This window comes from Botrytis sinoallii, assembly GCF_014898435.1.
Source record: "Botrytis sinoallii strain Bc 23 chromosome Unknown BSIN_008, whole genome shotgun sequence".
Taxonomy (NCBI): Eukaryota; Fungi; Ascomycota; class Leotiomycetes; order Helotiales; family Sclerotiniaceae; genus Botrytis; species Botrytis sinoallii.
The window spans coordinates 1,740,184-1,764,630 of NW_024066035.1; the positions used below are offsets into that span (position 1 = coordinate 1,740,184).

Genomic DNA, 24,447 nt, shown 5'->3' on the forward strand with positions numbered 1-24,447 from the left:
GACCTCCTGGCCACTCAAGAAACCATCCATCACCGAATAGATGTTCACGGCGGCCAAAGCCTGTTCCGGGACGAAAACAAGGCCGGCGTGAAATACCAAAGGCAGTTCTACTGGGCTCTTTTGCAAAATGTCTGACAATCAGGGCGATCAAAAGCAGGTAACAATTGTAGAGGGCCAATAACGCAATAGAGCATCCTGCGCGTAGAATAATTGAGCTGCTTGATCTGTAGCTCATGCCTCGGAAACGCTTTTGCCTGATTTTCTGTCGACTTCTTTATGATTAGTCTTTATACACCACTGTGACTAATTTAGGGACAATTCCATTGACAAGCGGAGAGCAACGTTTCCTCGATGTAAGGTGCTGAGGATAATCTAAACAATCATGTGATTGGAGCCATTGGAACAGGATTCCCCTGACAGTGATGTCCAATGCTCGAATGTCCAATGAGCTTCGAACAGATGCACCGCTGGAAGTGCGCTCTTGAAGACCATTTTCAACATCCTGACGCCCTGGCTGATATGGGAGATTGAAGGACGTCCCAAGTGATTGTAAAGAGGAAGAAAAGTCCAGGGGGAAGAAGAAAAGCAAAATGGGAATATGAAGGAATAAAAGGAACTTACTTAACTCCAGAACCACCCTCATCACTCGTTGTCAGTTTCTTTTTGAATAGTTCGACGATGTATTTCGGAAGGACCAATGTAGCTTGGGTATTGATGCGGACAGGCTGCATGTACTCCTTGCAATGTTGCGCTTGAGCTTGTATAGACATCTTAAGAAACAAGGTCGACATCTTGCTCACATTCGCGAAAACTTTCCAATCTTGCCTCCCAACCAAGACCATAGAACAAAACAGATAAATATATAAAAAGATCATCCGGATACGTCATTCACCCCAATCCGCAAAAAAACGTGAGACGAGATGAATCTCTACTAATAAGGCTAGCCATTGACTTACTTGCGAAGAAGAGGGGGGGGAATACTGCCTTCGTCATCTCCATACAACACCCGCCAAGAGAATCAGAGTTCCTCTGTACACCGATATATCATATTTCCGTTGGGGGCCAAAGTCCTCAACTATCGAGCATCCAGGGGCTACAATAGTATTGAGATGAATCCTCTGTGTTTAGCGATGCTTATCTTGATCGGTGAACGGTATTGCTAGGTGCAACAGATATTCTGACATTGGCGTCACATTATGCAGCCCTGTAGTAGGGCTTGCTGCGGGGGCCAGAGGTGGCTTTTTCTCTCTTTTTCTTTTTGCTTAGATGCGCAGCCTCGTTCGAATATCCAGAGAAGGTTCGAAATCTCGGTGACTGGCTTGCAGCTTCACCGTGTTGAGGTATATCCATATCCGCCGCCGGTACGAGTGTACATTCATGAAATTTTGCGTTGGAGAAAATTACACTTGAATTGAAGCTTGAGTAATTGACAGGTAGACTTGGTTTGCTTATTGATTGTTTTGTTAAGGTTCTTTTTACTTTTTTACTTTTCATTTCCTATTCAATATTTATTATCTATCACTCAGGCATTTATTCGCGCCAGGCTCACGTTATTTACACCTGAGGCGGAAAGAAGATTATATTTGGAAATCTGGATTCTCCAAGGACAGGACCGGATTGCTATAAAGGTTAGCTATCTATCTCATCATCTTTTGTGTACCACAATATCTCCCCACAAACTTCCTCGTGCCACCACCTAACCGGTTACCTATATCGATCAACTCAAATCTTTCCAAGGTTGCTGTGCGTCGTAAATGGTACCGAAGAGGTCAAGACACGAGATGGAAACTCTTGTTTCCGGGATTGAGAAATTTCTAATCGGTCTATCGGATTCTTGGGCCCAGAGCGATGACTGCCATGCTGCGGATGGTACTCCAGCTGATTTTTCATTGGACCATGGTGCAGATATACCTCCCCATCCTTCTTCATATGCATAGCCATCCGAAGTATTGGATGCTGCTTGTTGTTTGATTCGTCACTTACCTAATCATCGGCCTCTGGCTTGACCTTACATCTTTCCCGCAGAGATATATCCTTGGTTGATATCTTCATCTTGGTCGTCAATGGCATAACAAATATCCTTCTGCATAACGTTTGTTCACCGGCAGGGTGATATATATTCTTTGTAAGGTCTTTTGTCAGCAAGTGCATCTCAGCTTCAATCGGTCCGTTGCCTTTCTTTCGTCGAATGAGCCACTCGTTCATGAACATCTTTTATCCTGAAATACCGAGGGAGCGTCGTAACGACGCAAAAATGGAAGGCACATGCGCTCTCACCAATAGCATGAGCCTTGCGTGATTGACAGCCTCAAACTGCCATATATCTTCGCCGCAACACACCAGGGTGTCATCCCAGATAGTGACGCGACAGGATGGGACATTTTGCGTGCTGTGCATACCCTCTAGAGCTCGCCCACAAATCACACATATTCTCGTATCTCCATCTCTAGAGTACTCACTCTCAGACAACCGTACACCGGTCTTTGATACCCAAACATCTTGGTCGCGCTCTATATCAACAAGAAAGCGGGGCTGGAGCTTGATTGAACATACCTAGATCCGGGCCCTTCGATCTCGTTCGAATTACACCAACTTCCTTCACAAAGAGCATGCCAATTATTTCCACGATTCCAATATCTCCCATTTAAATGCCAAGATAGTAACGAGCCAAGATTATCATGCACTACTCGGTATCCGTTCTATCCAGAAAGGAGCAATAACTTACCTGCAAAGGTTAATCCTGATACCACAACGATGCCCAAGTTTGCAAAACTCCAGTCGCATATGGAATATCCATCTTTTTCTACTTTGTTGTGCTCATTCAAGTCAAGTACCTCGATCCCAAATCTCAACATCCATAGACTGTAGCACAACCCTCCGCTCCTGATCCTCTAAACTGGCATACTTATGCGATTTCGATGACTCCCTGGGAAAGCTCTCATCTGTTAATATAGCGAATAAACACTTGCAACCGCGAAAGCAGACACTTCTTCTTTCAAAGCAACCATTGCAGATACGACGACAGAACGAGTTCACTGAGGAAATCGTTTCAGCTTAGGACTTCTCCAATTCAGGAAAAAGGCATATAGAGCAAGAGGAAAATCAGACTCGATCGTTTTCGAGATTTAGATCCTCAATATCACAAAAGTGGCGATGGCATCGAGTTACTGATACAGTCGGAGTCGTTTCTGAAATTGTCTAAATAATGTCTCGTCACTTTGGTGAAATTGAAAACGCGGGTCTACTTTAAAACAATCGATTAGGTTCACTGACGTCCACTTGGTAAAATCCACACAAGAATTGCATATCCTTGATCGTTGTTTTTACGTGCACGCACGATAAAAACCGTGCTGTGATGCGCATAGCCCTCACGGGAGTTAATTTTTTACTTCCATATTGGTTGATTACCTTCTCTATGCCATTTCAATAAGACTACATTTTATGGGCTCGGACTTTTGCTTCTACTCGAACGATGGAACCTGCTTCAATTGCCATATCGATTGACAGGTCAAACCATCCTTGTATTCGCATTTCTGTTCCAACATCGAAATTCTTCAATTGGGAAATTCTAAATCTTACTGCATGGCACAAATTACTAATTTCCATCGACTTGAGATCCGCCAATCTTCCGACAAAAGTGCCGAATACCTGTCACCTAGAGGTAGGCATCCCTAACTTTTCGTCCGAGACAAAGCGAAGCAAGCCTGACCTTTCCGCGACCAACTTGCAACACTTTGCTACAATTGACAAAAGAAAAAAACTCCATATTTCACACCGTGATTCCTATGGATACCAACCATACAGTGGCATACATACTCGTATTGGTGGAGAAGAAAAGCTTGCTTTATTTTTAAAATCATCTCCTTTGTACATGGGGCGCTAGAGCTGCGCTTAAGTCCCCGACTTGCATTGCAGGGTAGAAAGGGGTTATTCTCCGAATATAACTATTCTCTCATGCTATATCGGCTTTAATGGGCCAATGGAATCCACTGCTTTTTCTAATCCCACTATATTAAATGGAGATTTGGAAAACTGAATCAATTGAATCGCTTGCTTATGTTGAAGCCCTACTACTTTCAGCACAAATTTCAATGACTTATGCCCCTTTTAAGCACTAGAAAGCTTCCCCACAGTGGCTTAACCCTATTGAAACAGGAGTTGCATACTTTCTGGCAGCACGAGTACAAGTTGATATTGACAATAATGGTAACGGAAATTGTTACGAAACATACAAATTTTCTGAAGTCACTACAAGAATAATCATGAATTACTGTGGTTGACAAGGAAATGGCGTTATAGTGTGTGCCCAACAAGTGTTGATTAGTACTCAGGTCCCATAAAATCTGTGTATAGAGATCACGCCAGAGTTGTGCGTTCATCTCAAGTTCTCAACCGTTATCCCGTCAGCCGATCGTTCCGCTGCCTGTCTAGTGTCTGTTTTGTTAAAGGCGTGCACGGGTAACGGCATCTCAACGATGAAGAGATCCCTAGTGAAAAAGGTCCATCTCCCCACCCTTGACAGGGCATAGCCATGACAATCCTCAAAATGTCATCCTTATGGACACGAAGAATTTGCGGCTCCCACCACATTCGTGGCTTCCAAGTTCCAACCTTTCGTTGTTGATTCCCAAGCCGGGTTTCCTTACCGCCTTGCATACCCGCTGTTAGGAATACTGGGTCTGCAAATTCCGTTTATCAATCTGCTCTTATATTCGGTCTACTTCATATATCGGCGGGTGATATGTACGATATCTCCATGGACGCGCCCTTCAGACAACGATTTCCAAGCAAATAAGCAAGTTCGGGCCCGCGAATTGTCCTTTTATTTCCGTGTTTGCTAATATATGATTTCTTTTCGAGGACTTTTTCATCATCACTGTGGGGATAGAACAAGCAATCTATGGTTAAAATTTGCGTAGTGCTTTAAAGGTTTTTAAGCATTGTATATATAATCTTATAATTTCATCGTACATATCCCCCAAGTTTGATTTCTCACAGCTCTTTACACACAACTTCCATTCACACAGTTGCTCAAACATAAGACCGAACGACCGTTAAATCCTTTGAGAACTAAAGTTTACAGGGCTTTCTTTACATTGTATCCACATTCCGATCTTCTGTGATAAGAATCTTAGAAGTTGCAGGACATACAAGTAATCCATATTTCTATGCACATCCCTTGTAGACCTCAGCCAAGACCCGCAAAACCCGCTTTCTTCAAGACTCCCATAAATAATAAATAGATCTGCTTGCCCCCGGGCGCGAGAGATCCCCTTTTTGAAATGGAGGAGCATCGCAGCACGAGGATTGAGTCTAGTACAGGGTTTGAAGATATATCTAGATTAAATTTAGGAACGGATATTGATCGGGATCATTTAAACAAGACTGTCGGCACGAATCCGGACACCGAGGCAGACATATTTATCCCGAATTCAAGAATGGATACCGGTAGAACGTCAAAGGAGCATGGGAATGTGAATGAGGGGAAGTGGAACGATAGTGATAGTATCGATACGGAGCCCTTTCCCGGACAGGGCATCGATGGAGAAGTGCTAGGAAGCAGTCAAACGACGACGTTGGCAAAGGATGATGTAGACGTGGAAGCACAAGGCGAGAAAGAAAAGGAAGATGCGTTGAGATTGGAAAGGGAGAAGGAAGAACATGATCCGAATCTGGTAACCTGGGATGGACCGGATGATCCTGATAACCCGATGAATTGGGATACGAAAAAGAAATGGTTCGTAACTGTCATCTTGGGCTTAATGACTTTTGTCGTTACCTTCGCGTCGAGTGTTTTCAGTACAGCTACGATTGTAGTTGCAGAGTTATATGGGGTGTCAGAAGAAGTTGCTGTTTTAGGGACGTCGTTGTTTGTGCTGGGTTTTGGTGTTGGTCCTTTGGTATGTTCTATACTTTCTCTGACTTCTCTGTCATCAATATAAAACGTTTGGTTTGAGATGATAGAACTAACACAACTTAGATATGGGGACCGGGATCCGAACTCTTCGGCAGAAAAGTTCCCCTCTTCTTCGGCTACGCCTGTTTCGCCATTTTCCAAATCCCCGTCGCTGTAGCTCAAAACCTCCAAACTATCATGGTTTGTCGATTCTTCGGCGGAGTCTTTGCTTCCGCCCCATTAGCGATTATCGGAGGAGCGTTGGCAGATTTCTTCGGCCCGGTCGATCGAGGTGTTGCGGTTTGCGTTTTCGCAGGGGCAACTTTTATCGGTCCAATTGCGGGACCAATTGGGGGTAACTTCATCACACAGTCATACCTGGGTTGGAGATGGACGGCTTGGATCACGATGATTCTTGCCGCTGGTTTCGGAACGCTAGGTCTGATCTTTGTGCCTGAGTCTTCTCATCCGAAGATTCTCCAACAGCGGGCCGCGAGACTGAGATTCGAAACAAAGAACTGGGCAATTCATAGCAAAGCTGATGAAGTGAGTAATTCCTTCTCTTGTTTTTACCCTTTTCACTTAACCTCTTCCTTCTTTCCCCAAAATGCCACTACACACCAAAACCGATCACATTGCTAACCTCAATTCCAGCTCAAACTCACCCCCCACACAATCTTACAAACCTATCTCCTCCGCCCCTTCATCATGCTCTTCCAAGAACCGATTCTCCTCCTCATCACCCTCTACATGGCTCTCATCTACGGCATCCTCTACCTCTTCTTCGAAGCCTACCCCATCTCCTTCCAACAATCGCGCGGCTGGGCCCCGGGCCTTAGTGCCCTCCCCTTCATCGGCATCCTCATTGGCATCCTCCTCGGCACCGGAACCATTTCCTGGGTCACCAAGACCCGCTTCGCGCGCAAGCTCGAAAAACACGGCAAAGTGATCCCCGAAGAACGTCTCCCCCCCATGATCCTCGGTTCCTTGATCCTCCCCATCGGACTCTTCTGGTTTGCCTGGACCTCCAACCCCAACATCACCTGGGTGCCCCAGGTCATCTCGGGTATCTTCATCGGATGGGGTATCTTGATGATTTTCTTGCAGGGCTTAAACTACATCATCGATGTTTACATGTGGCATGCCAATTCGGCAATTGCCGCGAATACTTTCCTGCGAAGTTTTGCGGGCGGTGGGTTCCCGCTCTTCGCGCAGTATATGTTTAATGGATTGGGAGTTGCGTGGGCAACGAGCGTGTTGGCTTTTGCATGCGTGGTTATGATTCCTGCACCTGTGCTATTTTTTATCTACGGGGCGAGAGTGAGGAAGATGAGTAAATTTAGTCCGAGTGCTTGAGCGGCTTTGGGATGACTTTGTGTGGAGGAAGAACGTCGAAAGTACGCGGTTGCGCACACTTACGAGAATGCAGGCCGGGAATGACGTGCATGGAAAGATGGATTGACGGAAATAAAAAGGAGGACACGATATGATTTATTCGCCATGATCATACATACATACCTACCTACATATATATATGTATGTATTTACGGTCTTGAGATGAGATGATGTTTTTGCATTGATATTATGCACTACGTATGAGCATGGACGATACCAGTATGATATTTTTGAAGCATTTGCATAGCGAGGAGTTATTGACGGCATTGGAGGTATACACATACACATAATACTGTATATTTCCATATGGATAGGTAGACAGATAACTAATATAGATAAATAAATAAATAAATAGATAGAGATAATAAACTAAACAAAAGTAAGAATTTACTTGACAGATACAAAAAGCACTCATTTTACCTTCCCACTCGTTTGATGTGGATACACTCCAATAATCTAAGAAACCACCCTTTTAATCCCAAGACGATAGTCATCTGTTTCCTGCGTAACTCTTCCTAAGGAATACATATAAAAACCTTCCTCGAGGACTCGCAACGGCTTACCAGGTATCATGTCAGTTACCACTTGAAAGAATATCCATACGCGATTTTACATCATCCCAATGCACTCAATTCCCTTTCATCCCTTCCCAATCTGCCCCTACTAATTAGATTCCGACACCCTCTACTCCATCATGCACATATCACCACATCGCTAAGCCACGACCTTCACTAGTTCATCTCAATTTTCACTTCTGTCATTCGCCCAATCCACTTCATCCAATCTCAGCCCCATAGGAATATTCAATTTTAATTTGCCTAATCAATCTAACTACTCCCAACTTCTCCCCCTATCACTCTTCACCCTGTGATATAACCTGCAATCTACCAACTCCGATCTCAATCCTACTTCAACCGCCATTCTCACTTCATCAACTCCCCAATGATATCCCCTCTACTACCGACCACCGTACCTCTCCTCAATCTCGGGTCGTAACCCTCTCTGTCCCTGTCTCTCTCTCCATCCCTCGCACTATCTCTTGTCTCTCCTCTACTTCTCCCCCCTCTACTCCTAGCACCCCCATTTCTCTCTCCTTGATCCTCCACTTCAGCATTGCCTGCTTCCGGTACCCCCAAATCAATTTCTGCCAACCCGCTCAATTCGCCCTGTGGGATCGGCATACTCCTCTGCGTTGTCGTAACCTCCTTCTCCTGCACCACCCTCTCTCTCACATCCCCACCTCGACTCTCTCTCCCACTATTGCCCATAACCTTTCCCATTCTATCATCTCTAAAATCCATCTCTCATCACCATACCCCCCAGCCCCTCCAGCCGGTACAAATTACGAGTCGTAATCTTCTCCTCATAACTATACTCTCTAACATCATCCCCACCATCTCTGCTCCCACTCAAGCTCCTCCTCACTGTCTCAACAACATGTTTCCTCTTCTCTTTCAGCTTCTTCTCTACCTGAACCAACGTATTCAAATTTGCATGTCTAGCCTCCAAACTCTTTTCATCTACCAATCGATTTTTATTTCGAATTTCGGTCCACCTCGTCATACTGCCCATTTCCAATACGCTCATTCTGCGCATGATGTGTGTTGGGTTCCCAATAATAATGGGTCTCCATTCTTCATCCGCACCATTTCCCGTGTTCCCTTGAATATATTGTTCCCTCTTCATTGCCTGATAACGTTCCATCTCGCCAGTCTTCGATTCCGGGATAATTTGTACATCTTGAAACCGTGCAAGAACACAGATGAGAAGAATGGAGAGAATCAGTAAAACACCACACATGACGCCCGTAGCGGCCTGTTGACCCAGATGTCTTTGTGCCACTCCTCCAATACCACTTGCCATCGCTGCAATACAGAATCCCATTCCTTGCGTAATTCCAAAGGCAGCACACACACGTGGAAAACAGGAGTAATTGGTTACTTTTCCGGTTTTACTCCCGCTTCTTGGGCGTCCCGTCATACCAGGCTGGAGATCCGAAGTATCGAAAGTTTCCATAATAATACCATTACATTCAGCGACTGCAAGGTTCGAGAGAAAACCAATTGCAGCAGCCCAAATGATAGGCAACATAAATGGAACGGGTGGTCCAGTAGATGAAAGTGTATAAGCTAGGCCCATGAATGGAAGAAGTATAACAAAAATTGTACGACGAACGAAATGAGATGATAATGAGACTTTCTTTTTCTTCAAAGTATCATCGTCACTTTCCATCCCCTCTTTACGTTCTCGACTGAAGATTCCTGCTTTTTGGAATGGAACAGAGAGGAGTGCACCGAGCGGAATTGATGCCACGCTTGCCCCAACATATGGAGATTTGAATTTATAGTATTTCGAAGTCAGTGAACCGAGAAGCTAGCCCTTGTTAGCAAAAGTCTTTATTTTGGAGATTTTTACCGTAGCTTACAATCATGATCAAAATAATCTGACCATAAATCCACGCCTGATAGAATGCTAGAACCAGAAATCCCGGCTGACGCATCATACTCTTCGTCAACAACACACCATGATGAAATTCCTCGCCCCACCACTTGGGTCCGGTATGAACTCTATGCATTTTAACCTCGCCCTTTGCTAATCTTCTAGAAACCTGATCGTCTTTCCTTACTTCGGCAACAGATCGTCTAAAGGCAGAACGTCGAACTTCGGGAGCAACAACATTCAAAACCAAGACTAGAGCAAGAATGGCAATACTAATGTAAAAGCCCCAAGCAGGCGTCAAAAAGTTGATAATGACTGCACCTAGCAAGAATCCAACCCCAATAGACCCAACATAACACCAGGTCCATATTCCCAACCACAGACCCATGCCCCCGCCATGACGTCTGACATCACCCTCATCAACGTATTCTTGATGAGGATTAGCACTTTGAAGTGACGCGCCAAAGAGATCCATCAAAGTGGACAGAAAGTTCATGTTAGCAAACCCAAGTGCAAATCCCATGAATGATCGAGACAGAAGCAAACCAATTCTCCAACCGGCCAGTTGTGGATTTCGAGTTGCACCAACAGCCAGAGCTTGAGGAAAAAGTAGCGGCATAGCAAGTGACATTGAACCAAGAATATATGGCTTTCGACCGTGCAAGAGTGGAAGCGGCCAAAAGAAAGTTGTCGGAATAGCAAGACCTATGAAAAAGAAAACGTTTCCAAGAACCGTGAAATGGTGCAGGTCCACAATCGAATATTGAATCGAAGGGACCTCACCAGCATAAATCCCGATTACAAGACCGATGAGGAACGTACTGAGGCACGTTATAACAGCCGTGAATCTCTTGCGGGAAGGAGACCAATCTCTGGCAATAGGTCTGCGCTTATGGGTTCTTGATAGACTGAATCCTTTATGCTCTTTCAGACTGATATGCCTTTTACCTTGCAGATTGAAAAAATGATGGCTCATATTCATGTTTATGTTTGCTGATCGGTTTGAGCCATCTCGGTTCATGCCCGGGCGCTGGTCTCGTAGTTCCACTACTTTATCTCTGTCTTCTTCACCCCCAGCACCTGCTCCCGCTTCTCCACCCTCGCCACCTTGTGCAACCTGCCGGTATTGTGTCTGAGCTCGACTTCTCAGTCGACTCCGTGGTTGACTTCGAGCTAATCCATCTCTTCCTTCGACATGCTGCATAATGTATTCATGATGGAATCCTGTCTGAAAATCAACCGTCTCAGAGGGGTGTGAGCCATCAAGACTATTCGAGACCGAAGATTTACCACGCAGTGTTGTGACTGGCAGTTTTGCGAGTGTCGTTGTGTCCTCTTCATAGAGTTGCTTTCCAGGACGCACCTCTTCGCCACTCTGGGAACGCAAAAGACTGGGAGATTGGTAGATCGTAGGATGCTCAGATATGTCTTGCCAGCCAAAGCCGCCCGATGTGGTTGTTCTTGATGGTTTCTGCTTTTATTAGTATACTTTGGATAGACATCTTGTATAAAGCATTCTATAGTATAGAGGAATATATGCCATTGACATACCTCAAGATTGCCATGAACTGGATTGGAATTGACCCTATTGGACTCAGATGATGGCGAAACTCCCGCAGTGCTCTGTCTTGCTATACTGTGGGGCTGTGTTAGTATTCTCTGTTTCTTTACATCCACCGGAATATCCAAAGCCTGTAAAGCTCTAGAGCTATCCCACGTTGCACTTCGTTCGCGTCTTCTAAAAGCTTGGTCGGATATATCAAGGCTAGGATCGATTATCTTCAGGTATTCTTGCTTTTCTACCGGCGCCTCGATAATAATGTCCGTGGTAGGTGCCTGGTCTATGATTTCATAATCGGTAAACTCATCATCGTCATTATTGCCTTCGGTGCTTGTTCCAGAATAACTGCGAGCACTTTCGTGAGCACTTGGCAAACTTTCAACGCTTGACATTACTTCTGCTCTAGGTCTTCTACGAACTTTCTGGGAGACAGAAGTTTTTCCACTATCCATGAATTGGCGACCACCTTTCAAGATTGCAGCTGCGTTGTTGAGAATGTTTGGGACACTGCTGTCGTCATTCCTCTCCGCAGCTTGTTTCGCAATCGATAGTGCTTCATTGAGAAGTTTTTCAAGATCGTTGATAGTCCTTGTAAAAGTTGCTGCAACAGCTGCCCCCTTGTCTTTCGGATCAGCAAAAGTGATCTTCGGCTTCGTCTCGAGGGGGCTTGGTGTAGCGCCAAGAAAAAGTTCCTCTACAGCCTCTGTTGGTGCCGTGAATGACCTTTGGCGACCACTAGACCCGCTTAGAGCTTCGGCACGTCGAGATCGGGGTGGTAATGCGGTCAGCCTAGGTGCGTATGCATCGTTACTGCTCAGTAGCTCTTTGAGCCAATGAACGGTATTTTTGCTATTCATTGTCCTGTCATCCGAAGTAGTATTGGTGGTAGAGTCTGCAACTGACATCAACGCTCCCTTTGAGCCGCGTCGCCTTGAAGCATCTTTTTGCGAAGATGTGGGTGATGCATTTGCGGTGCCATTCTTGGAAGCCTGAGCACGATTTTTTGAAGAATCTCGTGGAGGGATAGCATCATAGATAGCGGTAGTGGCTTTTGAAGATTCATGTCTCCTGTTTCCGCTAGTTGAGCCAAGAGGTATTTCTTCCATTTCGCCCGCATTTGCTGCAAGGCCTTGAGATTTAGGCACTTCTTCCTTGGTTGGAGAGAAGTCGATTCTTGATATCTGAGCCGACTTGTCATCAAAGTAAGATTCGGGGGCTGAATCAAGAGCCGATTCCGGTGCCTGGGTCCATAAAGAATCTCGTCGAAGATATTCATCGGCAGTTTTAGCTGCTTCAGCTAGGGAATCAGCAACAAGCATCCTGTAGGCATCAGATGCCTCGGTCTTTTCAATCCCAGGTGGTACGACAATGTCTTGTATAGCATTACGAACAGCTACCTTGACTGCATCTTGAACGGCGTCTCTGACTGCAGGGACAAAGCCCCAGTAGGATGCATTTAGGGGGTCGATCGACGGAAAGACTTCAGAGGCATCTCTTCGCTGTATTTCTTCAACGGACTTCTGATCTGTAACGACCTTCTTACGAGCTTCATTGCGTTCAGGAATATTGGGTTTGTTACTAGAAGTATCTCCGAGGTTCTCCGTTGACTCTGGTTTCTTGGGAACGGTTACAACAGCAGTCAATAATGGGACTGATGGACTTGACTTGTCAATGTAGCCTAGCTTGATACATGAAGGCGATATCTCTTCTATAACAAATTTGTTATGCGATGACATCTCAGAGGGGTCCGCAAGGTCGTCTTTCTCATTTTTACGGTTCATTGAAGAGAGACTAGCTGCTGCAGCAAGATCTGCTAGTATTGGCTCTAGCGGTATCTTTGTGCCCAAGCTTGGCGTGGCGATCTGCTGTGGCGAAGTAACCTTTTCTGCCGCGCTATTGGATGCTAATGTTACAGGCGTTAAGACTGGTGAGACTGGCAGCCCAGTATCTACTGGCGTACCTGTGGCTAGAGATGTTTTGAGCAAGGAGTGGCGGACAGAGGCTCTAGATTCTCCAGAAAGTAATGAAGGTGTTTTTGGTTTAGCTCGAATAGATCCAACGGAGGGAGATCGGCCTAGTTTGGGCGGCACAGCCTGTCGCGTCTCATCCTTAGATATAGAAACAGCAGTCTTGGACTTGGGCCCTGGCAAGCTGAAATTGGTGACGACCGCTGAAGAAAGCGGTCGGGTAACTAATTCATCCACAGCCATCTCACTGGTTTAAAACATGAGGAAATGTGTCAACCGAGCTAACACTGCTTCCTCGGGTTGTAGGTGGAGATCCTTCAGTATCTCTTGGATTTGTTATGGTCGCCGTTCTGAAGGAAGACTCTGATTTCATATTGTCTTCGACACGAGATTCGCGTGATTTGGGTTTGTAGCCCAAGGATTGCCCTAAAGCCTCATGAGCTTTGATATCATTGAGTGCAAAGTCAAGGTCGGCAATATCTTCTTCGGCCAGCCTTATGTCAATATTGAGCTGATCCCCCGGAGGCATAATATTGGGTAGTGGGTGATAGATGTAGTGTTCTTGGCAATTTGGAGGACATGTTGGGGAACAGACGATTTCTGGTTGGCCCTTCACTTCTTCTGGAGGAGACTGGGGAAGAGTGGAGAATCTGGATAACTTTGCATCGGCTACTGCAAGTTCCGGAAATTCTGCGTCGGCTGGCTGCTCACAATGAGGACAAGTCGAATTGACATCCTGATCGGATTTATCTTCGGTAGGAACTTTGTGGTATATATTCTTTAACGGTGGCATGCAGGATCCAACTGCGACTTTGGTACCGCTGGGGTAATCAGGCTCTTTGATGTCTCGTACTACCAATCTAGGAAGCGTGAAATACTTCTTCTTGGGTGTAGATGTTGACTTGAGTAGCTTTGAATCAGTGGAAGGATCAATGTCACTAGCACCACCGTCTATCCGAAGATCGTTTGCAGAACTCGAGCCTCTTAATCTAGCTGTACGTTTCGGAGACACACTAGGGTTGGAGTTTTGTCGAGATATTTGAAGAGGTGGGACATCGATATCCATGCTACCGTCAGAGCCCCGAAAGTTACAGGCATATGGCTCTACGCCCAAGTATCCAGAGTCAGAGTGTGCACCTCTTGCAGGCTTTTGGGGCTGATGTAGTCGTCGAGGCTTCCGAAAGCTCTGTTTTCGTGGCGCGGGGGGTTGCGCTCGTCAGATGGATGAGGGGTTCGAGGGGGGCGGCTTGTATTACGAGATAAAACTAGTGCACGAATGCGAGAGAGGATATCCTCGTCAACACGACAATTCGTAGGGTACTCAAAACTAGTACTCTGTGCAGAAGATGTTCTTCTGCGGCCAATGACAGATACTTCAGCCGGCCCAACGGACGGGGAGTCCATCGGTCGTTGAAAATGTGATATTTTAAAGGTACATGAGGTAATGAATATTGTAGGATGTTTGTGATAAAATGAATGTAATCAAATGAGTGTAATGACTTAATTCTGTTGTATACTAATGAGTGTGAAGCTGTTTAAGTTGAATTGAAGATCAATCAGAGATTAAATATAACAGGAAGGAGTAATTGGGGGATTTCCATAGAACAGGATTCCGCGAGCATCCATAAACTAAACGCAACTTGTACCTTCCCTTTGAGTATGGCAGCACTTGTTACTCACTCGTCATTAGCACCTGTATTGAACTGGAAACACTGTAAAGTTCAATGAGCAATTGCTTTCATATGAAATCCTATCTGAACTCGCTAGCTTATGATGTTTGTGATTTCCAGGCCCTTTTAAAATCGTTGCATATGATGAACGTAGCCAACAATTATTTATACTTATTTCTTGCAATGAATTGTAAGCTATCATTTTGGTTGGAAGGACCGGTAGGCGCAGGCGCTGTATCCCGTGAACATGATCTATTGATATTTGTGGCCTATTACTCTTCATCTCCATTCTTGAAGTCTTCACTGACATCTTTGTATATATCAAACCTTCTCTGGGTCTGTATCGGGATTCCCTTTCTGGTCTCTTCAATTTTTTCTCCATTTAATTCAGCATAAACGATTTCCTCTTTCTCAGCGGCTTCAACAAGCACCTGTGCCATTGGATCAACAACCAAGCTGTGTCCCCAAGCATGGTAACTGGCAGTTTCATCTCTAGCAGGGCTGCACAAAGCCACATATATCTGGTTGTCCATAGCTCTTGCCTGCCCCTGCAATCTCCAATGTAGAGGACCTGTTGTAGTATTGAACGCGCCAGGGTATATCAAGGCAAAACATCCCTTTCGGGCAGCAATCATGGCTAACTCTGGGAATCGAACATCATAGCAGATGGCCACTGCTATCTTACCGTATTCTGGCAGATCAATCATAGTAACATGATTACCTGGAGAAAGAACCTCCGATTCTCTGAATGTGATCTTCCCGGGAATATCGATATCAAAGAGATGAACTTTTCTATGGGTAGCCAACAGTTCACCAGATGGAGAGAATGTTAACGAGGTATTGTAATGATTTTTGGTGGTGGGAGAGTATTCTGGAATGCTACCGCCTACGAGATACGTTTTTGTCTCCGCGGCCATCGCACTGAGGGCGTGGAATGAGGGCGATTGTTCAGAAGTGGGGGGAGAAGGTAGGAGAGTATCCGCATATTTGGGGAAATATTGAGTACCGTAGGGAGAGTTAAAACACTCGGGGAGTACAATAATTTTTGCACCGGCTGATGCAGCTTCAAGAACCTTTTCGCGGGCATGTGCAAGATTCTGAGATTTGTCAGAGCCTGTTGTGAATTGATTAGTCTCCTATGGTGTATCACAATGAACTTCGTTAACGACTAGGCATGGAAGGACGAACCACTAGCCAGTTGTATCAAGGCGATTTTGACTGGTTTCTTAAGTAATTGAGACATGTTGCGTATAGCTTGCTTTGGAAAGGAAATTCGTTGTACTGAGGTGAGCTTGGGTAGATATCTTAGAGCAGTCCTGATCATGATACCGTGATGTGAATTTCGTGTTGATTCCCCCGCGAATACAAGATTTCATTGGAGCTCGAAGTGGGATGGGATGGCAAATATCGGCTATAGAGTTTCCGTATGGGACGTGCACTTAGCAACATCGAACTATCTACCAGTAGTGGCTACCATTTCCAGCCCTATCCGTACCTTTAATTCAGGGGAACACACGTGGAAACCAGGTATTATAGTAATTTACAGATGAAGATCAGTCGGATATTACAATTCATGATATATTTCTCTTCGTCATTGGCCACTGGTCAAATCAAATCAAATAACACGGTTCTCATAAAGTCCTGCTACCTCAATCAAGGGAGAAAATATGATCATGCTTGTGTTGTCTTTTATTCATTTTGGGTATGATATTTCCTAGCTAGAGGTATGAGATCCGCAGATCACTAGCTAGCTTCGAGCAAACTATATCCACATATATTTGTGATGTATGCCTAAAGTTCTGTCTCCTCAACGCGGAGAGAGTCAAGCCGGATCAACACCTTACTTCAAGGCAGCACGGGCGAAAGTTGGCAAAACAAAGCTGGCCTCGTGGATAGCAGCGTTGTAGTAACGGCACAACTTCTCTTCCTCTTCTGGGGACCATTTGCGGAGTGGCTTGCTGAGATCGCGGTTGGCGTCCTTGCAGCAGACCATGAATCCAATTTGGCCAGATGGGTAGGTAGGAATGGTGGTATAAGCGTATTCGACGTTAGGAAAAACTTCCTTGCAGTCCTTCTTGAGCTTGGTGATCAATGGGAGGTGGAGCCATTGGTTCTCGGCTATAGAGAGGATACATTAGCGTTCAAGACCTTCGTAAAAAATTGAGATGGGCGTTAGAAATATAGAAGGAAAAGTAAAAAGCGTATGTCATTTGCCCATCGCTACTACACACAGCACTAGAAGTGTAAGCACAGAGAAAGGAAACATACAACCTTGTGTGGTAATAACGCCACCCTCCTTAAGAGCACCAAATAGCAACTCAAAGTATGGCTTTTGGAACAAGCTCTCAGCGGGTCCCTCTGGGTCAGAAGAATCGGTGATGATCACATCAAATTCGTTCTTGTAATCATCCAAAAACTTGAATCCATCACCGATGTGAGTCTTGACTTTAGGATGTTGATAGCTGATAGCCATTCCAGGGAGATATTTCTTGGAAAGACGGATGACAGCCTATTTTCACAATGTTAACAAGAAAAAGGGCCACAACTTTCGGTTTCAGCAACCCACCTCATCGATGTCGCAGAGAATGGCTTCCTCCACACAGTCATGCTTGACAACCTCACGCAAGACACCTCCATCTCCTCCGCCAATGACCAAGACCTTCTTTGGGTTTGGGTGGGAGTTCATAGCCAAGTGGGTGATCATCTCCTGGTATGAGAACTCATCGCGCTCAGTGCATTGGATGACGTTGTCGAGGACCAAGACGGTGCCATAGTCGGTAGATTCGAAGATTAAAACATCTTGATATTTGCTCTTCTCGTGGTGAAGGACGTTCTTGACCTTGAGAGTCATTGCCTGTCCGGGCCACATCTCGGAGATTTCGCGGAACCAGCCATCTGCGATTGTCTTATTAGCTTCGGGTACGTTCTTGCATATTGCCGAATGTAGCACGTCTTTCGCAGATGTTGTATTTGGAGCGACATCAAATGCAAGCCAAAGAAGCGAAGCATTAGTCAGACAGTGCCCATTTGAATGTCGGGTAATATGGCATGCCTTCCCCTCAGGGATGTGTCTCACTTGAGATAATATTGCGACCATGTCTTTCACAGAACGCAACGATACAAGGGCAAAACAGAAGGATAGAATGAAAGTTACTCAGACATACCCTTGATAGTGGGGTGGGTGATCTCTGACATCTTTGCTATGAGTTTGGAGGAAAATCGATTTGATAATAGAGTAAGGTTGTATCGCGGAGGAGAAGTGAGGGGCTTCAAAAAACGAGTACGAAATATATTGAGGAGAAAAAGATGAGATCTTTGCTTGATGGAGGCTTGGAGTGAATGAATGGGTCTCGGTTATCTTGGTTGAATCCTTAGATTGCAGGTACAAATGGTTCTTTTAACAAGTGAATGAAAAAGAAGTGGCAATGGTAGAAATTTGCAAGAAGTAACAAATAATGGGCCGCTCGCTGTCAAAAATACCTAGATAACGTTAATGGTCTTGAAGAGTTTTTTTCCTCCTTGTTGATATGACCGCGGCCGCTCCCAAATATTTTTTACCCCACCATGCACCTCACTCGAGATGAGATCCACAAACTTGATATGATTGGGCCAGATCTCGTGATGGTTCAAAAGAAGTTAGCTTAAGCTTATCCGTCATTGGCTAGAATTGGATTGAAGTTGGATCCACTTCACTCAATATGCACTAGCGTGAGTTGCTCAAATAGTCAAATCACGAGTTTTTCCTCCCCCATGGTTCAATCTGAATGTTGATTTGTAACTGGCTAATGCATCCATAACCTGCACGCCGCAAATTAAAGGGTTCAGCAATACTCGATTCCTCCAAATTGAGTCTTGATCCTGGAAAATCTCACCAGTAAAAGATGGCGCCTCGGGGGCCAAATTCAAGTGAAGAGAGAGGCTTTAGGTGTGCGATAAATGACGACTATGTGGGCTTACCCTTGAATCTCTGAATGGTTAAATGTCGTTAGTCGGACAAAAATACTCTGGAGAAAGACGAATCAAACTGCCCAACCGGAAGATGGCCACGGTACCCTTGCTTAATTGTCGTCTAGACATCGAGGGATAAATGATAGTGGTTCTTTTCAGGAATGAGAAGGGGGGATCTTGGAAGACTATTGACGGTCCGTACCTAATGCATCATTTCTGCATTAGCTAACTTTAACTTATCTCAGTACCGGACGGGAGGGAGCAGGTACGTACGTACATGGTGAGATTTCTATCCAAAGTACCCAATAGCCAAGTTCAAATCCAGCTATTCTACTTCTGCAGACCTGAGCTCTTTGCCTCTTGCTATGACTTTGGGATGATTTCTCCTTCCTCTCAACGTTACCCTTTGACAAGAAGGTTTCAATGCTTATTCGTGTTTGTGACAGATTGATAAATGGAGCTTCCGCTATGCTATAGGCTGAACATATCCAATCCCTTTCGACCTCGTGCTGTTGATAGCGATGCAGCACTAGTATTTTCTCACCATTCCGGCCATGCTTCTTTACTCCGTCTGTCAGGTATTGCAGATAGACCTTGTATAACCCATCCTTGGCCTTGTGCTTAGTGCGGTAGTATCAATCGGACTGCGCCATTCAGCCATTCTCGCCCTCCTGCTTACAACCCCTGAACGACCATCTTTTCATCCGCATATAGGTACATTTTGCGATTACATATTTAAGCATCACACCTCCTACATGTACGAGTGAGGCGAGGGAAGACATTGCAAGAAACACCTTCCTTAAAGTACCTTAAAATTCTTCAGATGACGGTTACACTACATAAACCAACATCTCCATGGAGCATTTCAAATTAATGACTGGCCCATATATGTAAAAACCTTGCAAAACACTGCCCAGTGCCTATCTACCTTTGTGAACATAGACGAATCCTAGAAATATAGCTTCGTTTGACGTTTGATGTTCATTCGTCCGTTCTCGCCGTCGACCTTTGATCTTTCTATTTTCTATAACAGACCATTCACATCCATCGCCCACACTGTACACTGTGTCTATTGGTTGCCGCAGCGAGGGGGTGGACCTCTTAGTGCCCCTTTCACCTCAACATGAACCAAACTTTCGAGATTTCGGGACTGCATTTGACAAGCTTCTTAAATCTACTGCCGTACGTTTCCACGTTGCTTCCCTGTACATGCTTTACTTTCATGCATCTGTCGCATATGGAATGACCATTTCCATGTGGTTATATTTTGGAGTTCAGATATCCTGGTTATCCTTGTGCGAAGATTTTGAGACATTCGTACTAAAACGGCCGGCCGTCTGAGGTTACAATCGATAGCGATGGTAACAGTGACACGGTGTTGCTCACATCGTCAGCATCTGCCACACACATCCATATCACTCTCTTGTTAGTGGTTTGACGTAGAGGTAACTATTACACATCTTTTGATAATAAGCCCTAGAGATACACGATGTAATGAGCATGATAGGAATGCTGGGATGCTGGTACATTGAAATATGTTTCGATGCACCCGACATGAATAGAAGACTCACGGAGAGCTCGATGCACTCAATATTGAATGAAGGATCATCAGTATTGGAGATGAAAATAGAAATACACAATCGCGCGCGAATAAAGCAAAGTCGATGACTGGATAATCGTCCACATAGACGCTTTGAATCTCTCGCTCGTATTGATCTTGCACACCTCCCTAGGCAGATGTAAATATATCATCAATCTGTACATACCTACCACATACCTACCTACCTACCTACCTTGGTACGGAACGAAACTTATAACCATCTTCCTTTCTTTTTTTCTTTCCCTTTTCTCTTTTCCCTTTTTCCTTTCTCATTTCTTGCCGTACGCCTGCGTCAATGCGTGTAAGCCAATAATTTGCAGCTGCCCAGTGTCTTTTCTTTTCCATGCTCATTAATAAGAGGCCGACAACCTTACACTTTTACCTGGGGGGTCATTTCATCCAATTCGGCTTCGAAATCGAGGATCATTCCTCTTCCGCTTTCCATTATTGCCTCTACCCCTTCCATCTCCATTTCTAATCCCGAATCAACATCAACATCTACCCCCTTCTTCTCCTTCTTCCATTCACCACCTGTCTACCACCCGTCAAGTAATCAATCTCATAAAAAGCCGAAAAAGACCGTTTATTGGGGTCACATTATCTGATTCACTCATCAGTCGTTGATATTAATATCCAAAAATCCCCACCCACACCATAATAACTTTCTTTTTTGTGGAGGGAGGTATTACACGATTCAATCCGACTCCATATTCCAATTCAAGACCAATCGGATATCAAACGTCGACCTCGTAACAAAATTCAACATCACAGCAGAACATCATCAATCCTACCTACCTTCTTCTTGCGCCGTGGAAGTAGTCGTGGTAATAGTTCTGGCCCTGCGAGGACTGCATGCACCAAAATCAAACTTTAACAGGATCGGCAATCCAAAGTTTATCTCATTAAACTGGTCCCCAGTAGGTATTTCAAATCATCAACACTTTTAGTCTTTCTACTGTGCCGGTCTATTTTGCATCTTCTTCAGAATCAACTGCTTATGACTGGATGAACAGGTCCCGTTCAATCTTCAAATCGACTTAATCTCCCGAGCGAGTTCCAGCCCAGATCCATCACTTTGCTTGCATAACCTTGGAAGCTATCCGTCAAATCCGCCCGCCCGTCTGGTCTTATCAACAGCGTCCTTCCCCGAAGAAAATTAAAATCGACGAACCATTACCATTACCATTACCGAATCCAACGCTCGTTCCTTTGAAGAAAGAAGAAATTTCAACGCTCTTCAGCACTTGACGCTTGACATTTGACACTAGTTCTGCAGGATAACTAACCTGGACCGAACTCATTAATTTACTTTTGCCTGGTACCAGCGGCGAATTAATTAATTCCGCACCGTTACCAATAGCTTGCCCAGCCCATCCCGATCCCATCTCATCCCATCCCATCCCATCCCATTCTACTGAAACTCAATTTCTCTTCTACCCTGATCTCCGAAGCGCTCGCCAGTCACCAAAGTGATCCCGACAGCAACTGAGAATCTTTTCTCTCTTTCCTAAACTTTACGTATTAATTTTGGCCCTTCATGATGTGTTTCGGCAGTAGGGAGGATGTCGAGGCCAAGAGGTCCAAAGAGATAGACGCTCTTATCCACAGAGATGAGAAGGTTATGCAGCGACAAGTTAAGTTGTTATTATTGGGTAAGTTGTCGCGCCCTCCACAATTCGCCAGAACGACGATCGATCAATCATCCTTTCTCGAGCTTCACAATCTCAAGATGAAGATGGCATTTACTAATTCTTATGTTCTGTAGGTGCTGGAGAATCTGGAAAGTCAACAATTCTAAAACAGATGAGACTTATTTATACCGATAAAGGTTTCTCAAAGACTGAAAAAGAAGAATGGCGCATTATCATCTTTCACAACATTTTGGATGGCTTGCGAATGACAGTGGAGGCAATGAATGATTTCAATACTCCTTTCGAACACGAAAGCACCAAAGTAGGTTAACCCTCAAATTCGCTTTCAATCTTGCGATCATTATCATAGGACATTGACTAATTACCTCATTCACAGCAATACCTTCCAATGATCACAGAAGAGAAGGATCTCAGACCATGCGAACCAATTCCTCTCGAATATCTCAAAGCATTCAATGATATGTGGGCAGATTCGGGTATCCAGAAGACCGTTGAGAGAGGAAATGAGTTTGCTCTGCATGATAATTTGGGCTAGTAAGTCTCTCTTTCAGCTCTGCGAAATGTACACTTCTAATATGGTGGGTTTTAGTTTCTTCGAAGATTTAGATCGTCTCTTCAGCAAGGAATTCGTTCCAACCGATCAAGATGTTCTTCGCGCCAGACTAAGAACTACTGGTATCACCGAAACACACTTCGATCTCGGCTCATTGCAATATAGAATGTTCGATGTTGGAGGACAACGATCGGAACGAAAGAAATGGATCCATTGCTTCGAGAATGTCAACGCATTGCTATTCTTAGTTGCTATCAGTGGTTATGATCAGTGTCTAGCTGAAGACAAGGATGGAGTAAGTCTCTCTCGGCCGCAAATCATTATACACCAAAAATTGACTAACACTTTGCCAGAACCAAATGCAAGAAGCTTTAATGCTTTGGGAGTCGATTGCTAACTCTCATTGGTTTAAACACTCCGCATTGATCCTCTTCTTGAACAAGATCGACTTGTTTAAAGCAAAGATTGGCCACAGCCCGATTACCAAGTTTGGTTTCTCCGATTTCCAGGGAGATACTACAAGCTCGCAACAAACCTCGAAATACTTCATGGACAAGTTTATTGCTCTGAACCGAAGTCCTGGGCGCGAAGTTTATAGCCATTTCACAAACGCCACCGATACCGATCTCCTTAAGGTCACAATGAGCTCCGTGCAAGATATGATCATACAGAGAAACCTTCAAAAGTTGATCCTTTGATAATTAACCTCTGTCTGTTCGGAGCCAAGCCTTCAAGATTCCCCATTCCAGAAAAAGCATGACCCCTCTCTATCTGAGCAGCACAGAACCCCCGTTAATATAAATACGACCATCTGCTGCGGTGAATATTAGTCCGCCTTAAAAAATATCGCATCGCATCTGCTTCTGGTCTTTTATGAGACGTCCCAGCGACGCCAGGCAAACATTCCATCTTACACCGCACATGGAGCAAATTTCTTTTCACCAAAATACCCACACACTTTAACCTGTCTTTTTTCTTTTTTCTTTTCTTAATTATTTCATTTGAGGGCAGATGGGAGATTATTCGGAGAATTTTCGAATATAAGATGGCTTGTATAATACAATCAACGTATCGATCAATTGGAGATGCAGTCTGCATCTGTTCGCTGTTCATACACGAATTCTCGGTTGATTAGACAGCTGGCGGTATCATGTTTATCCATGTATTTCTCTTCACTTGAGGATATACAATTCATACAATTCACAGCCTTGCTTTTATGCAATGTCGAACAACAGTGGAGGAGTTTCGCTTGCATGGAGAGGAGGAAGGAGAGAACAAAGGGAGTTTAATCTAATATTTTCAAGGATAGGTATTGACTGATTGGAACGAGAGAAACGAACTTGGGGATGGGATATATTTTCGAATTTTCATGCAGTTAGTTGGTTGGCCTCGCTTCTCTCTGGTGGATGTTGGTCTTATTTTAGATTTTATTGAGGGGAAGGGGAATACGTGGTAGCGGGGAAAAGAGAATGTTTGGAGTATGCATGCCACTGCACGTGCAGGGAGATGTTATTGAACGGAGGGTAGTGTGGGAGTGAGTCTTCGGCTGTTGAAGCGAATGTGGAAGTTTGAGATATGATACGAAGCGAGTGATTGATTGATAGAGAAATGAACTACATAACCATCCAAATCATACCCCATATATTACATGGTTCGTGATAGCATAGTTCGTGATATGTTATTCCTCGATTTCGATTTGAACTCGACATCGCCATCCCATCTCCCTTTTCCTATCCTATACATGCGGAGACAGAGGGCATACACGA

The 24,447-nt window shown here is 44.6% G+C and overlaps 5 protein-coding genes across 5 annotated transcripts; 2 read left to right on the plus strand and 3 right to left on the minus strand.

Annotated features, from left to right (window-relative positions):
* Positions 1-5,282: 5,282 nt before the first annotated feature.
* On the plus strand, positions 5,283-7,252 carry EAF02_005501 (uncharacterized protein; the record flags this gene model as incomplete). The annotated part of the gene is made up of 3 exons (XM_038901549.1): positions 5,283-5,900; positions 5,981-6,442; positions 6,551-7,252. 3 exons carry the CDS (start codon positions 5,283-5,285, stop codon positions 7,250-7,252), a joined length of 1,782 nt encoding a protein of 593 aa, XP_038758889.1.
* Positions 7,253-8,214: 962 nt separating this feature from the next.
* EAF02_005502 (uncharacterized protein) lies at positions 8,215-14,662 on the minus strand (the record flags this gene model as incomplete). Its single annotated transcript, XM_038901550.1, has 6 exons — positions 8,215-8,581; positions 8,631-9,664; positions 9,717-11,201; positions 11,282-13,442; positions 13,507-14,470; positions 14,515-14,662. 6 exons carry the CDS (start codon positions 14,660-14,662, stop codon positions 8,215-8,217), a joined length of 6,159 nt encoding a protein of 2,052 aa, XP_038758890.1.
* Positions 14,663-15,200: 538 nt separating this feature from the next.
* EAF02_005503 (uncharacterized protein) lies at positions 15,201-16,171 on the minus strand (the record flags this gene model as incomplete). The annotated part of the gene is made up of 2 exons (XM_038901551.1): positions 15,201-16,042; positions 16,117-16,171. 2 exons carry the CDS (start codon positions 16,169-16,171, stop codon positions 15,201-15,203), a joined length of 897 nt encoding a protein of 298 aa, XP_038758891.1.
* A 597-nt stretch (positions 16,172-16,768) lies between these two features.
* On the minus strand, positions 16,769-18,123 carry EAF02_005504 (uncharacterized protein; the record flags this gene model as incomplete). The annotated part of the gene is made up of 4 exons (XM_038901552.1): positions 16,769-17,046; positions 17,200-17,437; positions 17,495-17,823; positions 18,093-18,123. The coding sequence occupies 4 exons, from the start codon at positions 18,121-18,123 to the stop codon at positions 16,769-16,771; spliced, it is 876 nt and encodes a 291-aa protein (XP_038758892.1).
* A 2,202-nt stretch (positions 18,124-20,325) lies between these two features.
* On the plus strand, positions 20,326-24,383 carry EAF02_005505 (uncharacterized protein). The gene is made up of 6 exons (XM_038901553.1): positions 20,326-21,393; positions 21,490-22,128; positions 22,242-22,429; positions 22,505-22,662; positions 22,718-22,976; positions 23,035-24,383. Exons 2-6 carry the CDS (start codon positions 22,014-22,016, stop codon positions 23,377-23,379), a joined length of 1,065 nt encoding a protein of 354 aa, XP_038758893.1. The 5' UTR covers positions 20,326-21,393; positions 21,490-22,013; the 3' UTR covers positions 23,380-24,383.
* Positions 24,384-24,447: the final 64 nt, after the last annotated feature.

Bases quoted from the DNA above. Each gene is read 5' to 3' on its own strand.
- EAF02_005505 (XM_038901553.1), top strand. From the start codon at position 22,014: ATGATGTGTTTCGGCAGTAGGGAGGATGTCGAGGCCAAGAGGTCCAAA. The intron at 22,663-22,717 runs GTAAGTCTCTCT...GGTGGGTTTTAG, and splicing joins CTGCATGATAATTTGGGCTA to TTTCTTCGAAGATTTAGATC. The intron at 22,977-23,034 runs GTAAGTCTCTCT...ACACTTTGCCAG, and splicing joins TAGCTGAAGACAAGGATGGA to AACCAAATGCAAGAAGCTTT.